This window comes from Archocentrus centrarchus, unplaced genomic scaffold (genome assembly GCF_007364275.1).
Source record: "Archocentrus centrarchus isolate MPI-CPG fArcCen1 unplaced genomic scaffold, fArcCen1 scaffold_54_ctg1, whole genome shotgun sequence".
NCBI classification, from domain to species: domain Eukaryota; kingdom Metazoa; phylum Chordata; class Actinopteri; order Cichliformes; family Cichlidae; genus Archocentrus; species Archocentrus centrarchus.
The window spans coordinates 324,900-345,926 of NW_022060276.1; the positions used below are offsets into that span (position 1 = coordinate 324,900).

Consider the following 21,027-nt stretch of genomic DNA (forward strand, 5'->3'; position numbering starts at 1 on the left):
GATTCATAGGTCAGTGTTAAGTGGCTAAAACAAACAAACATTCCTCTGAAAATGGTCAGGTACAAGGGCTGGGTGGAAAATAAGTAAAAAAGCAGTCAATTTTCAAAGAAAAAAAATTTGCAGACCTTATGAAAGCTGGAGAATGACTGCTCAAGACTACTTATAAAAAGAAAGTCTACTTCCTTGAAAGAGAAAGTGTTTGCTCAAATCTTTAGCACAGTACTGTATATTCAACTTACATTTCATTATTGATTTGCCATTTATAGAATTAAAAACTTTGTCAGAGCTTGTCTCATGTTCCAGTCCACAAAGATCCATTTTTGATGGTGATTCACTCACAAAATCAAACTATTTTTATTTACACTATCACAGGAGTATAAGCTAATATTAACTGATCTGAAAGACAGGGTGGCCATTTTGTCTTGTGGTTAATGTGATTTAAAATTAAAAACAAGAAATGAGGCATTCACTACTTCTTCCGTGGGACCTTATCACCAAGCGGCACTTCACCCATCAGTTTCTGAAAAGACACCAAAATGGGGATGTTAGAGTATCAAATGTCTTAGACTGACTCAGATGTACAAAACATATAATACATTCTAGTGAGGCAAAGATGCTGTATAAGGTGATGAAAAATGAAAAACTGAAAATATATTTAGACCTAAATGTTTTATCTATCTAAAAATCCCAGGTTGCCCTTTTGGGCAATCTTTGTCCTCCAAACTCAGGTCCTCTACCAGAGGCCTGGGAGCTCGAGGGTCCTGCACAGTATCTTAGCTGTTCCCAGTATTGCGCACTTCTGGACAGAGATCTTGGATGTTTTTCCTGCTGGAGCCACTCTCTTAGTTTGGGGGTCACTGCCCTGAGTGTTCCGATTACCACTTGGACCACCGTTACCTTCATGTTCCACATCCTTTCCAGCTCCTCTCTGAGCCCTTGGTATTTGTTGAGCTTCTCGTGTTCGTTCTTCTTCATGTTCCCGTCACTTAGTATTAACGTCTATCACCACAACCTTCTTCCTTTGTTTGTCCACCACTACGATGTCCGGTTGGTTAGCCACCACAAGTTTGCCTGTCTGTATCTGGAAGTCCCACAGGATCTTAGCTCTGTTGTTCTCAGCCACCCTTGGGGGTGTGTGCAGAATAGGACGGCTTCTAAAGAAAAACTAAAAGGTCTGTGAGAGCCAGAATTCTTGCTAGTTGGTAGGTGATCAAATACTTATTTCATGCAATAAAATGCAAATTAATTATTTAAAAAAATCATACAATGTGATTTTCTGGATTTTTTTTCTCAGATTATGTCTCTCACAGTTGAAGTGTGACTACGATAAAAATTACAGACCTCTACCAGAGGCCTGTGAGCTTGAGAGTCCTGCACAGTACATTAGCTGTCCTCTGGATAGAGACCTCTGATGTTGTTTCTTTGTGACAGTCTTCCTGATGTATTCATGGATCTTTGTTGTTTCATCTCCTCAAGCCACTCTCCCACTTTGGGGGTCACTGCCCTGAGTGTTTCTATCACCACGGGGACCACTGTTACCTTTTTCCAGCTCCTCTCTGAGCCCTTGGTATTTATTGAGCTTCTTGTGTTGTTTGGTATTTTGGTATTGCGTTTGGTATTGCAACGTCTATCACTACGGCTTTCTTTCTCTTCTTGGCCACCATTACTATGTCAGGTTGCTTAACCATTACAGTTTGCCTGTTTGTATCTGGAGCTGAGAACTGAAGGCACAAATTAACTTATATAAAGCATCAGAGAATAAACAATTAAGGAAGTGTAAGCATGACTTACATTTTCCAGGGATTTCATTATAGTTGAATTATGAATCCAAATCCATAATGATATTTGGAAATCATCAGCTAAGACTCCATAACATCTGCTATGCAATAAAGTTCTCCATATAAAAATATCAGTGAAAAAAAGTAACTGAAATGTCATATTATCTATTGAATGGGTGCTCAGACTTTTCACTCAAAGCAGCAGCAACTACTGAGATTCATTTTCTGGACAGCATGAATATCTGTAGAAGACACACAAAAATACATACTGTACAAAAGTGGATACAATACAGACAGATGATGGATTATAAAAATGAAGGATATGCCAATAATTTGATGAGTGTGGATGCAAGTGTTTCAATGTATCTAAAAGAAGTGAACCAAATGCAAACAAAACCTGAAACAACTGTGTGCCTGCCTGCTGAGGAGAACAGAAAGAGAATGTTAAGACCAAAACCTTTCAAATAACACTCAGCCATCTTCAAACTGGTGTGTCGCCTCTTGGGACCCACCCCTCAGACTCTGCTTGCCTCCTACACAAACCCTAGAAAGGAAAGTCAGGAGGGAACAGGCAGAATGGAATGGCTCACATACAACCATTCCACTTGTTTACAGACTCAGTTTAATAAAATACAATTTTGGATATTAAAACTGACCATTATCTGTGTAGTCTCCCTATTTTTTGTCTGAACTCTGAGCTGGTTCATGACAATATTCCATCAGTTCTTTTTAATGACGGTGGTAGAGAGACCAACATGTTGGTCTTAAAACTCCCATAGCTGCTCAGCTGGACTGAGTTCTTTGAGGAACTTTGTATTCTTAACTTGCTTCTCAAGAAATCATCCAGCATTTTCACTGTTAAAAAGACCACTCCCATCAGGATAAAAATGTTTTATCATACTGTAAAGATGATAAGTCTGAAGAACACTATCAATTTACTGTGACCCTCCCCTCTAAAGGAATTAATGGTCCTAAACCATGACAGAGTAATGATCCCCACAGTTAGGTTCCCCTTTTATTTGTCACCTACCTGTATCCATATCTGAACTGAAGGTGGCCAGCATAGTTAAAACCATGAAATTGTGTTCAACAGTAAAACACATGTAGGCACAGATCCTCACCTCAAGCAGTCTGCTATAGTATGTGAAGGTGTCCTCCCCATCCCGGCGGGTGTCATCCACTTTGTATCTCCTGCAGGCCAGCAGCAGCTCGTTGGAGCTGTAGAGGGGTGCTGGGTCAATGGAGTGGCTGTTGATCAGGCTGACCAAGTACTCCCGGTAATGCTTTCTAGAAACCAGTACACCACCATGTTAGCATGACCACATGAGTGCTGTTGATAAAACTGAATGTAAACTGTGAGGCTACAAAATTAGTTTTTAATTTTTAAAACCTTTTACTGTAGGTCATTTTAAATCAGCCACAGAGACAGTTTGTATTTATTATTATTATTATTATTATTATTATTATTATTATTATTATTATTAATAATAATAATAATAATAATAATCCATTCATCCATTTTCTTCCACTTATCCAAGGCCGGGTCGAGGATAATAACAATAATAAAGAATAACGTTTATTTGTACAGCACTGTACAGCTGTGACAATTTACATATAAATTATATAAATGAGTCTTTAACAGGGCTTTTTTTTTTTTTTTTTTTTAAGATAATGACAAAATTAATCAGAGTTGCTCAGGCAGGTAGTTCCACAAAAAATAGCCAACTCTTGATTGGCTTTTGTTTTGAGGTGTTAGTTGGGAACATTTAACAGGGTTCTGCCTGAGGACCACAGGCTGCACACTGGTTGGTATAGAAGAGCAGCTTGAATATGTAATTTGGAGCCAGGCTACAAAGGGCTTTAAACAGGTAAAATCTAAAAACTAATGTGTAGAGTCAATAAACAGCCTGAGCATCATTAAACCTCAGTATTAGACTCAATATCGATTGAGTTCTGTCATTAGCATAGCAATAGATTGAAATGTTACATGACAAAAAAGGTTGGGTCCCAGGGACTCCACAAATTAGTACATGTTAAGAAGAGGCATTGTCACAAACAGAAAATAAAAACTCCTGCAGAGCAGTCCCTGTGCTGCAGCCTCTCAATCAACATTTTATAGTTAAACACTGCAATTAAGTCAAGAAGCACAAGAACACAACATTCACCAGTATCAGCAGTTCTTGTACAGTGATATGCAAAAGTTTGGGCACCCCTGATAATTTCCATGATTATCCTTTATTAATCATTGGTTGTTCGGCTCAGCAGTTTCAGTTAAATATATCATATAGCAGACAAACACAGTGATATTTGAGAAGTGAAATGAAGTTTATAGGATTTACAGAAAGTGTGCAATAATTATTTAAACAAAATTAGGCAGGTGCATGTGGTTAAGCACTCAGATGGGAGACCACCTGGGAATACACAGCACTAGACAATGTGTTTAATTACAGCAGAAGTCTTTCTGACAGTGCTGTGACTAAGTTTAAGATAATTATTCCTCCACTGCTATCTTCTTCAGTGTGAGAAATGGGGTGGCATGCAGACTCAGGAGGTCCCCTGACTAATCGGAAGGTTGGTAGATTGATCCCTGTCTTAATGCCAAAGTATCCTTGGGCAAGATTCTGAACCCCGAATTGCTCTCTGATGCAACTGTCAGAGTATGAATGTGTGTGAATGTTAGCTAGAAAGCGCTTAGCCATAGAAAGAAGTGCATGTGTGAATGGGTGAATGAGGCATGTTGTATAAAGTGTTTTGAGTGCTCAGTGTTGAGTAGAAAAGTGCTATATAAGAACCAGTCCATGTACCAACACATAGCAGCTACCTAAACTCTACTCCCACAAAGGTCGATTATCTTCTTAATAGTGTTAAACCCTCACTGTGTATATTGCTGGATACTGTGGTTCCTCTGAAAAAGAAAACATTAAATCAGAGATGCTTGACTACCTGGTATAACTCACATGCCTTACAGCAGATAACTCGTAAGGTGAAGAGGAAACGGCATTGCACTAATTTAAGAAATCTTTGTCTGGCCTGGAAAAACATCTTTATAAAAAAGGCCTCCATAAATCTGGGACATCTTACTATGTGTCTCTAGAACAGAAACAACAGCAGTTTTCTTTTCAGCACTGTAACCAGGCTGACAAAGAGTCAGAGCTCTGTAGAGCCGAGTATTCCTTTAATCTGAACTATAACTTCATGAATTTGTTCACAAATACAATTTTAACCATTAGAGAAAAAAATGATTTGCAGCTATTCCACAGATGTTTCATTAAATATAGCAACTCTAATTATTGGTGATATTTACCTAGACTCGCTTTCCTCATGATTTTTCTGAGTTAACTTCAATAATTTCTTCCTGTAAACCATCAATGTGTCGACCCCATTCCTACAAGACTGCTCAAAGATGTTTCAGCATTAATTAATGCTTCAGTTTTAAATGTGATTAATCAATCTTTATTAACAGACTACGTACCACAGTAATTAAACATTACTTAAAAAGCTCTTACTTGCTCCAACTGTCAGCTGTTTATTTCAGCTAACTGATCATCTGCAGAGGAATGGTAAATGGACTAGTTCTTATATAGTGCTTTTCTACTCTGTCTGAGCACTCAAAGTGCTTATACAGTACAACATGTTTACATTTACCCCATTCACACAAGCACTTTCATGAATAACTTTTATCTAATATTCACAGACATTCACACTCCAACGGTTGCATTGGAGAGCAACTTGGGGTTCAGTATCTTGCCCAAGGATAAATTGGCATGGAGTCTGAAGAAGCCAGGAATTGAACCGCTGACCTTTTGATCAATAGGTGACCTGCTCTACGTCCTGAGCTACAGCCACCCAACATGGTTTATTTGAAGAGTTTCAGTCAGGTTTCAGAATTCATCACAGTACAGAAACAGCATTAGTGAAGGTTACAAATGATCTTCTTAGAGCCTCTGACAGTGGACTCATCTCTGTTCTTGTCCTGTTGGACCTCAGTGCAGCTTTGATACTGTTGACCATAACATTTTATTACAGAGTTTAGAGCTTGCTATAGGTATTAAAGGTACTGCACTGCAGTGGTTTGAATCATATCTATATATTAGACTCCAATTTGTTCATGTAAATGGGGAGTCATTACACACAAGTTATTCACAGTATTCCACAGGTTCTGTGCTACATCCAGTACCTTTCACATTATAAATGCTTCCCTTAGGCAGTATTATTAAAAAACTTTGCATTCATTTTCATGCTTTGCAGATGATACACAGCTTTATTTATCCATGAAAGCCAGATGATACAAATTAACATCTTAAACTGGACCACTTCATTATTACGTTGGTCAAAATGCTCCCTTTAGTTGATCCAGAACATGAGGGTACTAACTGGGACTGGAAAGAGAGAGCATTTTTCTTCCAGTGAAGCAGTTTTGTAAAAGTAGAATGGGAGGCAGAGCTTCAGCTTTCAGGCCCCTCTGCTGTGAAAAAAGCTCCCAGCTTGGATTCGGGAGACAGATGCCCTCTCTACTTTTAAGATTAGGATTACCACTTTCCTTTTTGATAAAGCTTACAGTGTATCACAAAAAGTGAGTCAGTGTTGTCCCATGAAAAGATATACTTAAATATATGCAGACATGTGAGGGTGTACTTGCTTTTGTGATACACTGTATAGTTTTAGTATACTCATCGTTGGCAGTTTAGTTACTGTAGACTGTATTTTTCTGAACCTGAACCCTCCCTTAGTTATGTTCCCAATAGGCCTAGCCTGCAGGGGGTGCTCTCTGGCTGGTCTCTTTTCTCTTTCCCCTCACGTCCACCCTGTCTCAGCAGATGGCTGCCCCACCCTTAACCTGGTTCTGCCAGAGGATTATTCAGTTAAAATGTAGGTTTTCCTTCCCACTGTTGCCAAGTGATTGTTCATAGGGGGGGCGTGTGATTGTTGGGGGTTTCTTTCTAATATTGTGGGGTCTTTACCTTACAATATAAAGCGCCTCGAAGCAACTGTTGTTGTGAATTGTCACTATAGAAATAAAACTGAATTAACTGCTGTAGCAAGAAAGATCGTGGCCATATTTTTTTATGTATGGGTGTACATGGGCCATCTTTAAGTATTCTGGGACACAGACAGGGGACAGAGAACTGTTAATTATTCTAATCACTATTTTCCTGATTTGCCTGTTCATTAAAAAGAGAAAATGTTTTCAGGTGGTAAGTATGACTTTGTTGTTATGTAAGTGGGATTGTTGCTGTGCAAATGCACATCATATTGAAGTCATCATGTGAGTCCAGGTAATTTTTTGCATAGAGTTGTGACCAAATCAATTTATGGTAATTACTTGTCAGTACTGCGGTGTAATATGATACAGTGACATTTCAATTCAATTTTATTTATATAGCACCAAATCACAGCAGTCACCTCAAAGTGCATTAGTTTGTATGGTAAAGACCAACAATACTACAATACAATTACAGAGAAATCACAACAGTCAAAACGACCCCCTATGAGCAGCACTTGGTGACAGTGGGAAGGAAAAACTTCCTTTAACAGGAAGAAACCTCCATCAGAACCAGGCTCAGGGAGGGGGGGTCATCTGCTGAGAGGGGGCTGAGGGGAGAGAAACAGGGCAAAAGGCACACTGTGGAAGAGAGACAGAGATTTGTAGAGTTTTAAAATGGACTGAAGAATGCAAGAAAAATTATTACTACACTGTAGAGCATCCTTGGATCCATGATAACCACCAAAAAGGGTCACACATGAGTAAAGACAAGTTTACAATGTGGACTGCTGGCGATCTAAAGAAGATATTACAAATAATGCAAATATTGCTGATTAAAACCATCATACTCGCAGAGTCCAGCATGTCCAGGTTGGGTCTGAGCTCCACAGGCTGAATCTGGCTGCTGCCCTCCCTCATCTTTTTGCTCTATTACTCCACATAGGCCTGAAAGGATACAAGAAGAATAAGAACATGGTCAAATTCAATAAAAAAAACATACTGAAAAGCATCTGCTAAAAAAAAATAAAGAAAATCTGAATGCAGAAAATTCCTTAATTTCAAAACAGTACATTGTATTTTCACAGTTTTTTTCAGCATATGTAGAAATTACAAAAAAGCACAGACAGGACTTCCGGTTATGGCGGCCATGTGAGGACGTGTCTTCACCGCTCTGCTGTTCCAGTCAAAGAATTTACCTAAAACTCCTTCCTTTCAAAACGAACTAAATGACAAAAGAGCGCGTGAGTTCGGAATAATGCCTAAAGCAGCAAAAACATCCCAAGAAGTAAGTGAAAAGGCGAAACAACACAAGCTAACGGAATACCACCTTCGTGGTGAAATGCAGAAAGCTAATGCTAGCTCATCCTCCGCTCCGATGGTTGCCGCAGACAGAGAAGAGAACCCGAAGTCTCAAAGCAGCAAGGTGGATGAAATACTTTCTGTTGTTAATTCGATCCAGAAGGATTTCTCCTCTAGATTTGATGAGGTTCTGGGCTCCATCGACAGTGTAAGAAAAGAGATAAATGACTGTACTCAACGAATCACAGAAACCGAAACACGTATTTCTGATGCGGAGAGTGAGATAGAAATACTACGAACTAAGGTGGATACGCTAGAGTCCAAGAAGAAAGAATTGGAAGATAAAGTTACGGATCTGGAGGCTAGGTCGAGACAAAACAACCTGAGGCTTATCGGTCTGCCGGAGGGAGCTGAAGGACAGAATCCATGTGAGTTCCTAGAGAAGTGGCTGCCGGAGGCCCTCGGTGTTGGAGCGGTGGTCGTGGAAAGAGCGCATCGAATTGGACCCCGGAGGGACAGCACTGCCGCGCCTCGCACTTTAATAATGAGATTTCTTAGCTACAAGGATAAGCAGCGTATTGCTCTAGCATCAAGAGTTAATACTGAAATTCGTTACCAGAATCATCAAGTCCGGCTCTACCCAGATACGGCGGCGGATCTTTTCCAGCTTCGGAAGCAGTTTGACCCGATACGCACAGAACTACGCAAACTGGGACTGCGCCACGGGGTGGCTCACCCAGCCAAGCTGCTGGTGACTTATCAGGACCGAACTCATGTTTTCAAAACAGCGGCGGCTGCACGTGAGTTTTTACAGAAAATCCAGAAGAAAACCAACGGGGAGGCAACAGTGGCTTAAACGCCCATACGGTTTCTTAAGTTAACAATTTGTGGCTTTCTATAACCAAGTTGTTGCCTTTATTTGTCAGTTATATGGGTGATGGAACAACAGGGATCTAGTACGAATACATTTACTCCTGCTTAGGGATGGCAAGGGGGAGCATGCACATACCGGTTGGTGTGCATGCATGCTAATAAGCTCGAACCCGTGAGCAAATATATGGAAGATTAAAGTACTGTTATGTATAGTGAACAGCATCGGTAAACATCGGTTTTTTGTTTTGGTCATTGAGTGGTTAGACTGCTCCTCACTGTGTGTGGGTCAGTCACACGTGGTAACGGGAGGTGTACGGAGGGGGGAGGGAGTCCCTCGGAAGTCGGACTTGGTGTGGGAAACTAGGTTTAGGGGATATGTTGTGAGTTTTGTTCTGTTTAAGCTTCTCAAATGTTCATGTTGGTATGGGGTAAACTTTTTTTTTTATTTTTTCTCCATTTCTGGTAATTTGATGGATCTTACATGTCGCAAGCCTTAAATGTTAAAATGGTTACATGGAACTGCAGGGGCCTACAATGTCTAAAGAAGGTCAAACAAGTCATTAATAAACTGCAAGATTTGGATTCCAGAATAGTATTTCTACAGGAGACGCATCTTATGAAAGGGGATGAGGGGCGGGTCAGGAGGAGGTGGCGAGGCAATGTATTCACTTCAACATTTTCTTCTCAAGCAAGAGGAGTTATGACTCTTATCCACGAATCTGTCCCATTCCTTGCAACCAATGTTATCAAGGATGAGAAGGGTAGATATTTGATAGTTCAGGGCTCTTTACTATCGGAAAAAATTAACCTAGTTAACGTATATGGTCCCAACACAAATGATTCTGGGTTTTTTCAGAACTTGTTCCTCTCACTTTCAGCGTTGCAGGGGCGCTTTGTGATCGCAGGGGATTTTAATTGTACTCTTGTTCCAGAAATAGATAGATCCACAGGGTCAGATCTGACACATAACACCTGTAGAACAACTATACAAATGTTATGAAAACTCTCAGACTGGTAGACATCTTTAGGGAACTCAGCAACAAACCAGAGCCTACTCATGCTACTCGGCAACATTTCAGACGTACTCGCGAATAGATTATTTTTTAATTTCAACAGAACTAATATCCAAAATTCAAAACTGTACCTATGGAAACATAGTGATTTCAGATCATGCTCCATGTTGTCTGAGCTACTGTGATAAGAATCTTACTAGGGATCCCCCTAGATGGCGCTTTCAGCATAAATGGTTGCAGGATGAAGATTTTGTTAAATATATAGGAATACAAATTGATGAGTTCTTTCAGTTGAATACTAATCAAACAACAGCATGCATCAGATGGGAGGCCTTTAAAGCATTTATTAGAGGTCATATTATTAGCTTTACAGGCAATAAGTCTAAGGAAGCCAAGACTAAAAGGCAGCACCTAGAAAATAAAATAAAGAACATTCAGGAGAAGGTTTTTCAAACAAATGATACTGAGTTGAAAAAACAGCTGTTGATCCTCAGAGCAGAATATGACAAAATGTCCAGTCTCAGAGCTGCATCCAGTCTCTTAAGATTGAAACAAAATTTTTACGAACAGGGGGATAAGGCTGGAAAACTTTTAGCTTGGCAGATTAAACGGCTTGAAACAACAACCTCGATTACATCAATAGAAACACAGAATAAAACTCTAACAGATCCAAGGGATATTAATAATGCTTTTAAAGATTATTATCAGAAATTATACGACTCTAAAGGAAAGTTAGACCAAGTGGAATTAGACAAGTTTTTAAGTAGACTACATATCCCTGTCATTGCAGAGGATTGTAGAGTAGACTTAAATATAGAAATAAATAAAGAGGAATTAGCACAGGCCATTAATGGAATGAAATCTGGTAAGCAACCAGGACCTGATGGTATCCCCATTGACCTTTACAAAAAATTTAAGGACAAACTTCTTTCTCCCCCTTCTAGACATGTTCATGGAGTCATTTAAAAATGGCACCTTGCCTCCCTCTTTAAATCAGGCTCTAATTATTCTGCTGCCAAAACCGGGTAGGCCTCCCAATAAATGTGAAAACCTGAGACCCATTAGTCTACTTAACTCTGATCTCAAAATCATCTGTAAATTATTGGCACTACGACTGCAAAGAATCTTACCAGATATTATAAATAAAGATCAAAATGGGTTTGTAGTATGGAGGCAGGGATATCACAATATTAGAAGAGTCCTGAATATTATTTGGTTCAAAAAGAACGCTAAAGACACAGGTCTTCTTTCAGTGGACGCGGAGAAGGCTTTTGATAGGGTCGAATGGCCCTATCTTTTTAACATATTGGAAAGGTTGAATTGTGGTAGTAACTTTATTAAATGGGTTAAAATATTATATAACAATCCAACGGCAGAAATAGTATCAAACAAAATATTTTCAAGGGCAATTCAAATCAGGAAGGGTTGTCGCCAGGGATGCCCTCTCTCTCCCTTACTATTCACACTAGCAATCGAGCCTTTGGCATCAGCTATTCGTCTCCATCCACGAATATCTGGGATCACGGTGGGTCCCACAGAGCACAAAATTTCTCTATTCGCTGATGATGTTATTTTATTTCTAACAGATCTGAAAAACTCAATTCCGGCGACGATGGAAGTGATCCAGGAATTTGGGAGAGTCTCAGGCTACAAAGTAAATAATACAAAATCCTCTATTCTGGTATTAAATCAAGGTGAAAGGATCAACCCCATCAGTGAGATTAAGCAATTTAACGTGGTGGAACATTTTGTATATTGGGTGTTCAGATTTTCCCAGAAACTACAACAAGTGGTCAAATCCAACTACGAACTCCTAATGAAAACAATAGCTGCCTCAATTAACAACTGGACATCTCTGCCTATATCCATATTGGGAAGAGTTAATGTCCTGAAATGAATATACTTCCAAAGCTATTATACCTCTTCCAAAGCATTCCCCTGCCGCCTCCTCCTGAATTATACAATTGGCTGAAAAAAAACATTTTAGGTTTTGTGTGGAATAATGGAAGGTCTAGGCTTCGCCTCTCGTTGCTTTATTTACCATTTGATAGAGGGGGGTTAAAGTGCCCCAACTTTAAACTTTACTATTGGGCCACTCAACTAAGGACTATTATGTTCTATTTTGCAGATAAAGATAATCCTCATTGGGTAGAAATGGAGTCCCACAATTTAAGTCTAACTCTTCCATTGTTCATATACTCCGACACATTAAAGAAGTTACAGAAACACACTACAAATCCCATTCTGAAAAACATGATAAAAATTTGGCAGGATGTTAGAAAATACCTTGCGGAGCCAAACAACATATCCCAATTTAGCCCAATATGGGGTAATCAGCTGTTTGCTCCAGGTAGGGCAGATGCAACCTTTAGGCTTTGGGCACTGCAAGGTTAAAAAGTATTGGGGACCTCTACCCATCAAATTCTGATATATTTTTGTCATTTGGAGAGCTACAAATCAAATTCAAGCTGGATAAAAGCACTATTTCAAATTTCTTCAGATAAGAAGCTTTGTTAAGCAAACTACAACAATCTTAACAAGCCCCCTCTTACCTTACTTGAAAGTTAATGATTCGGAATAAATCAAGAAAGGGCATCATTTCAGACTTTAATAATGTCCTGATCTCCAACTCATTAGAGAACTCAAACAATAAGCTTATAAACTGGAATTTGGACCTATCATCAAATATCAGTGAAAGGATGGGAAAGGGCTTTAATTAAAACTCACACAATGTCCATAAACAGCCGTCTTAGAATTCTACAATTTAAATGGCTAATGCGTATCTATGTTACGCCTGTGCATTTAAATAAATACAATAATAATATTCCAGATCTTTGTGTAAAATGTAACTCCAAAGGGACTTTAATACACTGCATGTGGGAATGTAGACAAATCAAAGCATTTTGGACAGAGGTGAAAGATATAATTGAAAAAATTATCTCAAAACAAGTTCCATTGGATCCTAAACTGTTCCTGTTAGCTTTATATCCTGGGGAACATAACTTTATTAAATCAGAACGTACCTTTATAGATATAAGCTCGTTAGCTGCAAAAAAATGTATTGCTTTGGTTTGGAAAAACATCAGCAGACCTAGTGCCACACAGTGGTTAAAACAGATGTCGTCTAATTTGCCGCTAGAAAGAATAACATATATTAGGAATTCCAAACAGTATCTTTTCGAGAGTATTTGGGGACCTTTCATTAATTATATTAAGAACTTAGACTTGACAGAAGGTTTGTTTGAGTTCTGATTTGCCGGAACCTGTGGTGTGCCATGTTGTCTAGATGTATATATTCATATTTGACCAATTTGTAATCTGCTCGATACCCCTGTCTTTGAGAAGCTGTGTTTTTTTTTTTTTTTTTTTTTTTTTTTCATATTTGTCTTCTTTTTCTTTTTTCCTTTACTTCTTATTTCATTTCTCTAAGTTGAGTAAAACTAATTACTACCATGTAATAACTACAAAGAGAACCCGTTCAGCAATTACGTGCTTGTATTTGCAAAGTGAAAAATCCTAATAAAAATATATTGGTAAAAAAAAAGCACAGACAGGCACACATTTATTTAAAATGGGAGGAAAAAAAGAAGTCAATGAGTTGCAAATCATTTTCAGCCAGGTTTTCTGTTGAAAAAAGCACAAAGAAACCATATCAAACAATGAAATTTAATTGTTTTTGGAAAACTTAAGCTCACTTTGCTACTGATGCTGTTACATGTTTCAGAAAAGTTTGGAAAAAAGAACTGAACCAAATTTCTTATAACCACACACTAACAGGAAATTCTGTAGACTAGTTACTGTAAGTAAGTAAAAAGTAAGTCAAATTACACTGCTCAAAAAATAAAGGGAACACTTAAACAACACAATATAACTCCAAGTAAATTCAAACTTCTGTGAAATCAAAACTGTCCACTTAGGAAGCAACACTGATTGACAATCAATTTCACATACTGTTGTGCAAATGGAAATAGACAACAGATGGAATTATTGGCAATTAGCAAGACACACTCAATAAAGGAGTGGTTTGCAGGTGGGGACCACAGACCACTTCTCAGTACCTATGCTTTCTACTGATGTTTTGGTCACTTTTGAATGTTGGTGGTGCTTTCATACTCATGGTAGCATGAGACGGACTCTACAACCCACACAAGTGGCTCAGGTAGTGCAGCTCATCTAGGATGGCACATCAATGCGAGCTTGTGGCAAGAAGGTTTGCTGTGTCTGTCAGCGTAGTGTCCAGAGGCTGGAGGCGCTACAGGAGACAGGGCCAGTACACCAGGAGATGTGGAGGAGGCCGTAGGAGGGCAACAACCCAGCAGCAGGACCGCTACCTCTGCCTTCTGGCAAGGAGGAACCGGAGGAGCACTGCCAGAGCCCTGCAAATGACCTCCAGCAGGCCACAATGTGCATGTGTCTGCACAAACAGTTAGAAACTGACTCCATGAGGATGGTATGAGGGCCCAACGTCCACAGATGGGGGCTGTGCTCACAGCCCAACACCGTGCAGGATGCTTGGCATTTGCCAGAGGACCCAGGATTGGCAAATTCGCCACTGGGTGCCCTGTGCTCTTCACAGATGAAAAGAAGGTTCACACTGAGCCACATGTGACAGACATGACAGAGTCTGGAGACGCTGTGGAGAGCGATCTGCTGCCTACAACATCCTTCAATATGACCGTTTTGGCAGTGGGTCAGTAATGGTGTGGGTGGCATTTCTTTGAGGGCCGCAGAGCCCTCCATGTGCTCGCCAGAGGTAGCATGACTGCCATTAGGTACCGAGATGAGATCCTCAGACCCCTTGTGAGACCATATGCTGATGGCCCTGGGTTCCTCCTAATGCAGGACATGTTAGACCTCATGTGGCTGGAGTGTGTCAGCAGTTCCTGCAAGATGAAGGCATTGAAGCTATGGACTGGCCCGCCCGTTCCCCAGACCTGAATCCGATTGAGCACATCTAGGACATCATGTCCCACTCCATCTACCAACATCACGTTGCACACAGACTGTCCAGGAATTGGCGGATGCTTTAGTCTCAGGAGACCATCTGCCACCTCATCAGGAGCATGCCCAGGCATTGTAGGGAGGTCATACAGGCACGTGGAGGCCACACACAATACTGAGCCTCATTTTGACTTGTTTTAAGGACATTACATCAAGTTGGATCAGCCTGTAGTGTGTTTTCCACTTTAATTTTGTGCGTGACTCCCAATCCAGGCCTCCGTTGGTTAATAAATTTGATTTCCATTGATGATTTTTGTGTGATTTTGTTGCCAGCACATTCAACTTTGTACAGAACAAAGTATTCAATGAGAATATTTCATTCATTCAGATCTAGGATGTGTTATTTGAGTGTTCCCTTTTTTTGAGCACTGTATTCATTTAGCGCTTTTCACAGAGAGCAGTCACAAAGCACTGTACATGGTAAAAAAAAAATAGTAATTAAACACCATAATAGCTAAAACTAATAATTCAATAGAAATTCTCAGCAGAAGGCCTTTTTAAACAGAAAAGTTTCATCCATCCATTCTCTTCCGCTTATCTGGGGGACAGGAGCCTGAGCAGAGAAGCCCAGGCTTCCTTCTCCCCAGCGACCTCCTCCAGATCATCCGGAGGGACCCCAAGGCGTCCCCAGGCCAGCTGAGAGATATAATCTCCTCAGCGTGTCCTGGGTCTACCACGGGACGTGCCCAGAACACCTCACCCAAGAGGCAACCAGGAGGCATCCTAATCCTAATTTTAACTGCTTTTTAAAAGAATCCACAGAGTCAGCTGAGTGTAGATGTAGTGGTAGACTGTTTCACAGCCTTGGTGCCACTAACTGAAAGGCTCTGTCCCCCCAAGTCTTTAGTTGTGTGGGGGCAACAACTAACAAATTCCGAGCCTGTGAGTGGAGACAGCGAGAAGCCGTATATTTTATGAGAAGCTGGGAAATATAATCTGGAGCCTGGCCGTTTAATGCTCTGTATGTGAAGACGAGAATTTTATAATGAATCCTAAAATTGATTGGGAGCCAATGTAAGGAATGTAAAATCTGAGTTTTTTGAGCTTGCTTGCTGGAATGTGTTAATAATCTGGCTGCAGTGTTTTGTATTGCTTGGAGGTGTGAAAGAGATGATTTGTCCAAGCCAGTAAACAGGGCATTACAATAATCTACAGACACAATTTTTTCCAATCAGCTGGAGACCATATGTTGTAATTTAGAATGTTCCTTAAATGAAAGAAGCAGAAAGAATGAGATAGAGATCTTACATCCGAGTGAAAGCTTAAAGAGGAATCAAATATTACACGACGATTACGGATGTTGGACTTAGCAGTGGGACAAAGGAGGCAAGAGCCTGACTGATTTTCAGATATAGCTCAGGAGGAGCTATAATCATAGTCTCAGTGTTATTGGCATTTTAAAACAAGGTAATTACTGGATTCTGTAAGTAAACTGTCTTGTTTCATAAAAAAAAACTTCAGGTGCCTGAACAGTTCCCCATTTTCAAAAGCTCATAAATAACTGGACAACTGACAAGCTCTGCAACGCAGTGTTCAAGGTTTGGGAAATTTCTTTCATTCGTACATAAATACTCATTTAAAACGACCAAAAAATTTACCAATTAGGCCAGTTTTTTATGAACTGTAAGGTAGACGATGGGAAAAAAGGTCCATCCATAAAGTCACTCCATGCATCCATCCAACCATGGTAAATGGACTAGCTCTTATATAGCGATTTTCTACTCTACTTTTAGCACTCAAGGCACTTCATACAACATGCCTTATCCACCCATTCACAATTCATACTCCGACAATTGCATCAGAGAGCAACTAGGGGTTTAGTATCCGGCCCAAGGATACTTTGGTATGCCAGGACTGGAGCAGCCAGGGATCAAACCGCCCAACCTTCCACTTACTGGGACAGGTCACAGGGACAGCAGCGTAAGTAGAAAAGCCCAGACCTGCCTTTTCCCAGCCACCTCTTCCAGCTTTTCCAGGCGAACACTGAGGTATTCCCAGACTAGCTGAGATACATATCTACTTGTCTGGTTAGGACATGCCCAGAACACCTCACCAATGAGGCATTCTAGTCAAATACCCAAGCCACCTTAACTGGCTCCTTTTTATGTGGAGGAATAGCAGTTTACACTTGGCCCTTCTTGGATGACTGCACTGCTACCCCTATCTCTAAAGAAGAGGCCAGCCACCCTCGAAGTAAGCTGATTTCCACCACTTTTACCTGCAATCTTCTTCAAAAACTGTGGCAAATATATCCCAAATGCACAAGAGCACTTGACTGTGCTGAGCAGGCCAATCACAATTGTTCTGGGCTGCATGGAGCTGACGTGTAGTTGCATTTCTTGAGAGGTGCATGTCAGGTTATGTTGCAGGTTACTGCATAGGTTTAGAGGGGTTTCCGTAACTGCCTTGTGCGCACTCCTCAAGTGGACTTTGAGGTCGGTGGGGGTTTTCCTCTTGAAAAGTGTTCCGCACATTTGTCATCATCCGCAACAAGACACTCGCTTCTATCTGTCTCGCCATCGTACTCAAAGAAATCCCCTACGGGACACTGCGCTTTCTCACAACTTTTACTGTTGCCATTAGTTTGCAGACTGGGGCGGTGAGCAGACAACACAGTGAGGTGCTGTATGGTGTAAAACTGCTAAAGTGAAAAAATTATTTCAAATCAATCCACAAGGCTTTTAAATAAACTGACAAAACAAAACATTTATCATTTAACATTTTATCTATAATTTCAGTTCATTTTAGTTAGTTTGTAAACACACAACACAGTTTCAATTAGTGTTGTTTTTTTCTTTTTCTCCTTTTTTAAATTTCAGTTAACAAAAGTTTTTTCAATTTCAGTTTTTGTTATTTTGTCCATCTTTTTAACTATAATAACCTTGATTCCAACCAGGGGCAAAAGCTCCTGGACAACACAGCCCCTGGGATTGCTGGGACACACAAACCTCCTCCACCACAATAAAGTGGTGATTCACAGAAACCATTCATAAAAGAAGAGCTGAATTAATGTGAAGTAGACGATCAGAAAGTGTAAAAACTACAGGCCTATAGGCTGCAACTTAACTATGAAGCATAAATACATTTATGGGAGCAACTCAAAATGATCATTAAAATCAACACAATTTCCACCTCCAATTATTTCATCTGTCTTTTTCTAGTTTCCATCAGCATGTTTTTATTACCTGTAATTAACTTGAAATTAACAATCAGCTTATTGAATACTTTCTGAGCAGTTTATTTTTGCTCATTGGTGAAGATTATCAGTGGCATTTAAATGGTGCACCTGCAGTCTCAGGACCATTCCAGAGCCTGGGTGGGTAATGAGCTCCTGCATGAATTCACTTTAATACACTTTTATTTACATAGCGCCAATCACAACAACACTCATATCAAGGTGCTTTATATTGTAAGGTAAGAGCCAACAATAAAACCCAATACTCAAATTGACCACCTATCAGCAGCACTTGGTGACAGGAAGGAAAGTTCTCATCTGCTGCAACCGGTTGGGGGTGAGGGAGTGAGACACATTTTGGAAGAAAGCCAGAGATTATCAATAAATAATGATTAAATGCAGAGTGGGTATAAAACAGAGAGTGAAAGAGATGAGCGGGAGGAGAACAAACACTCAGTGGATCATGGAAGCCCCCAGAAGCCTATTGCAGTGTAACTGAGGGTTCAGGGGGGTTCAAGGCCACCTGATCCAGCCCTAACTATAAGCTTGATCAAAAGTTAAAGTTTTATGCCTAATCTAAAGGTAGAGAGGGTGTCTGCATCCAAAATCCAAACTGGAAGCTGGTTGCCATTCCTATTATTAAATTCTGGCTTTCTTCCATAAGTTTCTTTTGTCCTGTCTCCCTCTCTTCACCCTTAACCAGTCACAGCAGATGACTGCCCTCCCTGAGCCTGGCTCTGCTGGAGGTTTCTTTCTGTTAAAAGGAGTTTTCCCTTTCTCACTGTTGCAGAGTGCGGTGTGTGTGTTGTTTCTTCTTTGAATATAATCTTTGTTTCATCTGTTCAGTTTTTTTTTTCCAGAACTGTGCAGGCTCTTTTGAATGTTTTGAGAGAAAATCTGATTTTACCTTTATGTTCTTGTTGTATACACTGGTTTGCACCTTGGGCCTTTTATTATTTATGAGCTGGCCAGTGCATTTCTTCATTTTTTTTTTAGGAATGTACAACATTGGTGATTTCAGACTCAGACTCAGACTTATTGTCATTCAGACTATGAGACATAAGTTTCTAAGGTCTTGGTGGTCTGTGGTAGGTCAAACATATAATTAGAATAATAATAAAATAGTCTCTGGAGCTTGAAAAAGGCGACTGGACTTCTTTTTGTTTCTTGAAGACGTTTCACCTCTCATCCGAAAGGCTTCTTCAGTTCTCAACCAAAGGTGGAGAGACCCAGGTATTTAAACCCCTGTGGGCGTAGTCCCCTGGAGGGTGGTTATGACCCTCTATTGATCATGTGCGTGAACACATGTCCCCAGGTGTGAAGGGGGCGTGGGTCATATTTAATCAGTGGTTTCAGTTGAAACCAATTTAGGACTCTGCTCCATTTGTTTCCTGTGGCCTATTGAGGTCACTGGAACAAAGGTGTGAAATGGGGGTTGAGACGTCTGGGAAGGGAGCTCAGGACAGCACTGTAAGCGGGGGAAAGTTGGTGACGTAATCCACCTCCTCTGTTCAATGATGGTTGTTCACAGTGGACATAGATGGCTTCTTTCACTCCTCTTTCAAACCATCTGTTTCCCTGTCCAAAATGTGAACATTGGCATCCTCAAAGAGTGCCCTTTCTCCTTCAGATGCAGATGTACTGCTGAATCTTGTCCTGTCGAGGTGGCTCTTCTATGTTGTGCCATTCGTTTGTGAAGAGGCTGTTTGGTTTCACCAATGTAGAGGTCCGAGCACTCTTCACTGCACTGAACAGCATACACTACATCGCTGATCTTGTGTTTGGCGGGTTTGTCCTTGGGATGAACCAGTTTTTGTCTTAGGGTGTGACTTGGTTTGAAGTATACTGAGATGTCATGCTTGGAGAAAATTCTTCTGAGTTTCTCTGACAAGCCTGACACATATGGGATGACAATGTTGTTCCTCTTGTCCTTCCTATTCTCTGTAGTTTGTGTTTGGCCTTCATTCCTGTGCATCTTAGCTGATTTGATGAAGGCCCAGTTGGGGTAACCGCATGTTTTGAGGGCTTTCTCAATGTGTGTGTGTTCCTTATGCTTCCCTTCTGCCTTAGAGGGAACACTTTCCGCACGGTGTTGTAGGGTCCTGATCACCCCAAGTTTGTGTTCCAGAGGGTGGTGGGAGTCAAAGAGGAGATACTGGTCTGTGTGTGTGGGCTTCCGGTAAACTTCAATGTTGAGGCTTCCATCTTCCTCAATAAGCACTGCACAGTCCAGGAATGGTAACTTGTTATCTCTGGTGTCCTCCCTGGTAAAACGTATGTATTTATCCACTGAGTTAATGTGACGAGTGAAGGCTTCTACTTCTTGGGTTTTGATTTTGACCCAGGTGTCTACATATCTGTACCAGTGGCTAGGTGCCATCCCTTTGAAAGAACCAAGAGCTTTACTTTCCACTTCCTCCATGTAAAGGTTGGCTACAATGGGAGACACTGGGGAGCCCATGGCACATCCATGCTTCTGTCTGTAGAATCCATCATTGTATTTAAAATATGTTGTGGTAAGGCAGAGATCTAAAAGTGCACAAATCTGATCTGGGGTGAAGCTGGTTCTGTTCAGTAAGGAATCGTCTTCCTGTAGTCGTCTTCTGACGGTCTCCACTGCCTCAGTTGTGGGTATGCAAGTGAAAAGTGAAACCACATCAAAGGACACCATGGTTTCATCTGGATCCAGTACAAGATTCTGGACCTTGTTAGTAAAATCTGTAGAGTTTTCAATGTGGTGGGGTGTGATGCCAACAAGCGGTGATAAGATGGTGGCGAGGTGTTTGGAAATGTTGTAGGTGACCGAGTTTATACTGCTGATAATGGGTCGAAGTGGGACTCCTTCTTTGTGGATCTTTGGGAGTCCATAAATGCATGGAGTGGCTTCTCCAGGGTACAGGCGGT

General features: G+C 40.6%; 1 protein-coding gene across 1 annotated transcript in view; it reads right to left on the reverse strand.

The window, feature by feature from the left end:
- Window positions 1-375: 375 nt before the first annotated feature.
- Window positions 376-21,027, reverse strand: part of LOC115777469 (E3 ubiquitin-protein ligase RNF31-like) — a 131,143-nt gene continuing 110,491 nt past the window's right edge. The window contains exons 21-23 of the mRNA XM_030725375.1: window positions 7,611-7,707; window positions 2,900-3,065; window positions 376-520 (exon numbers count right to left, since the gene is read on the reverse strand). Of these exons, the coding sequence (XP_030581235.1) occupies window positions 470-520; window positions 2,900-3,065; window positions 7,611-7,707 (314 nt within the window). The 3' untranslated portion in view covers window positions 376-469. The remainder of the gene's footprint in view (window positions 521-2,899; window positions 3,066-7,610; window positions 7,708-21,027) is intronic.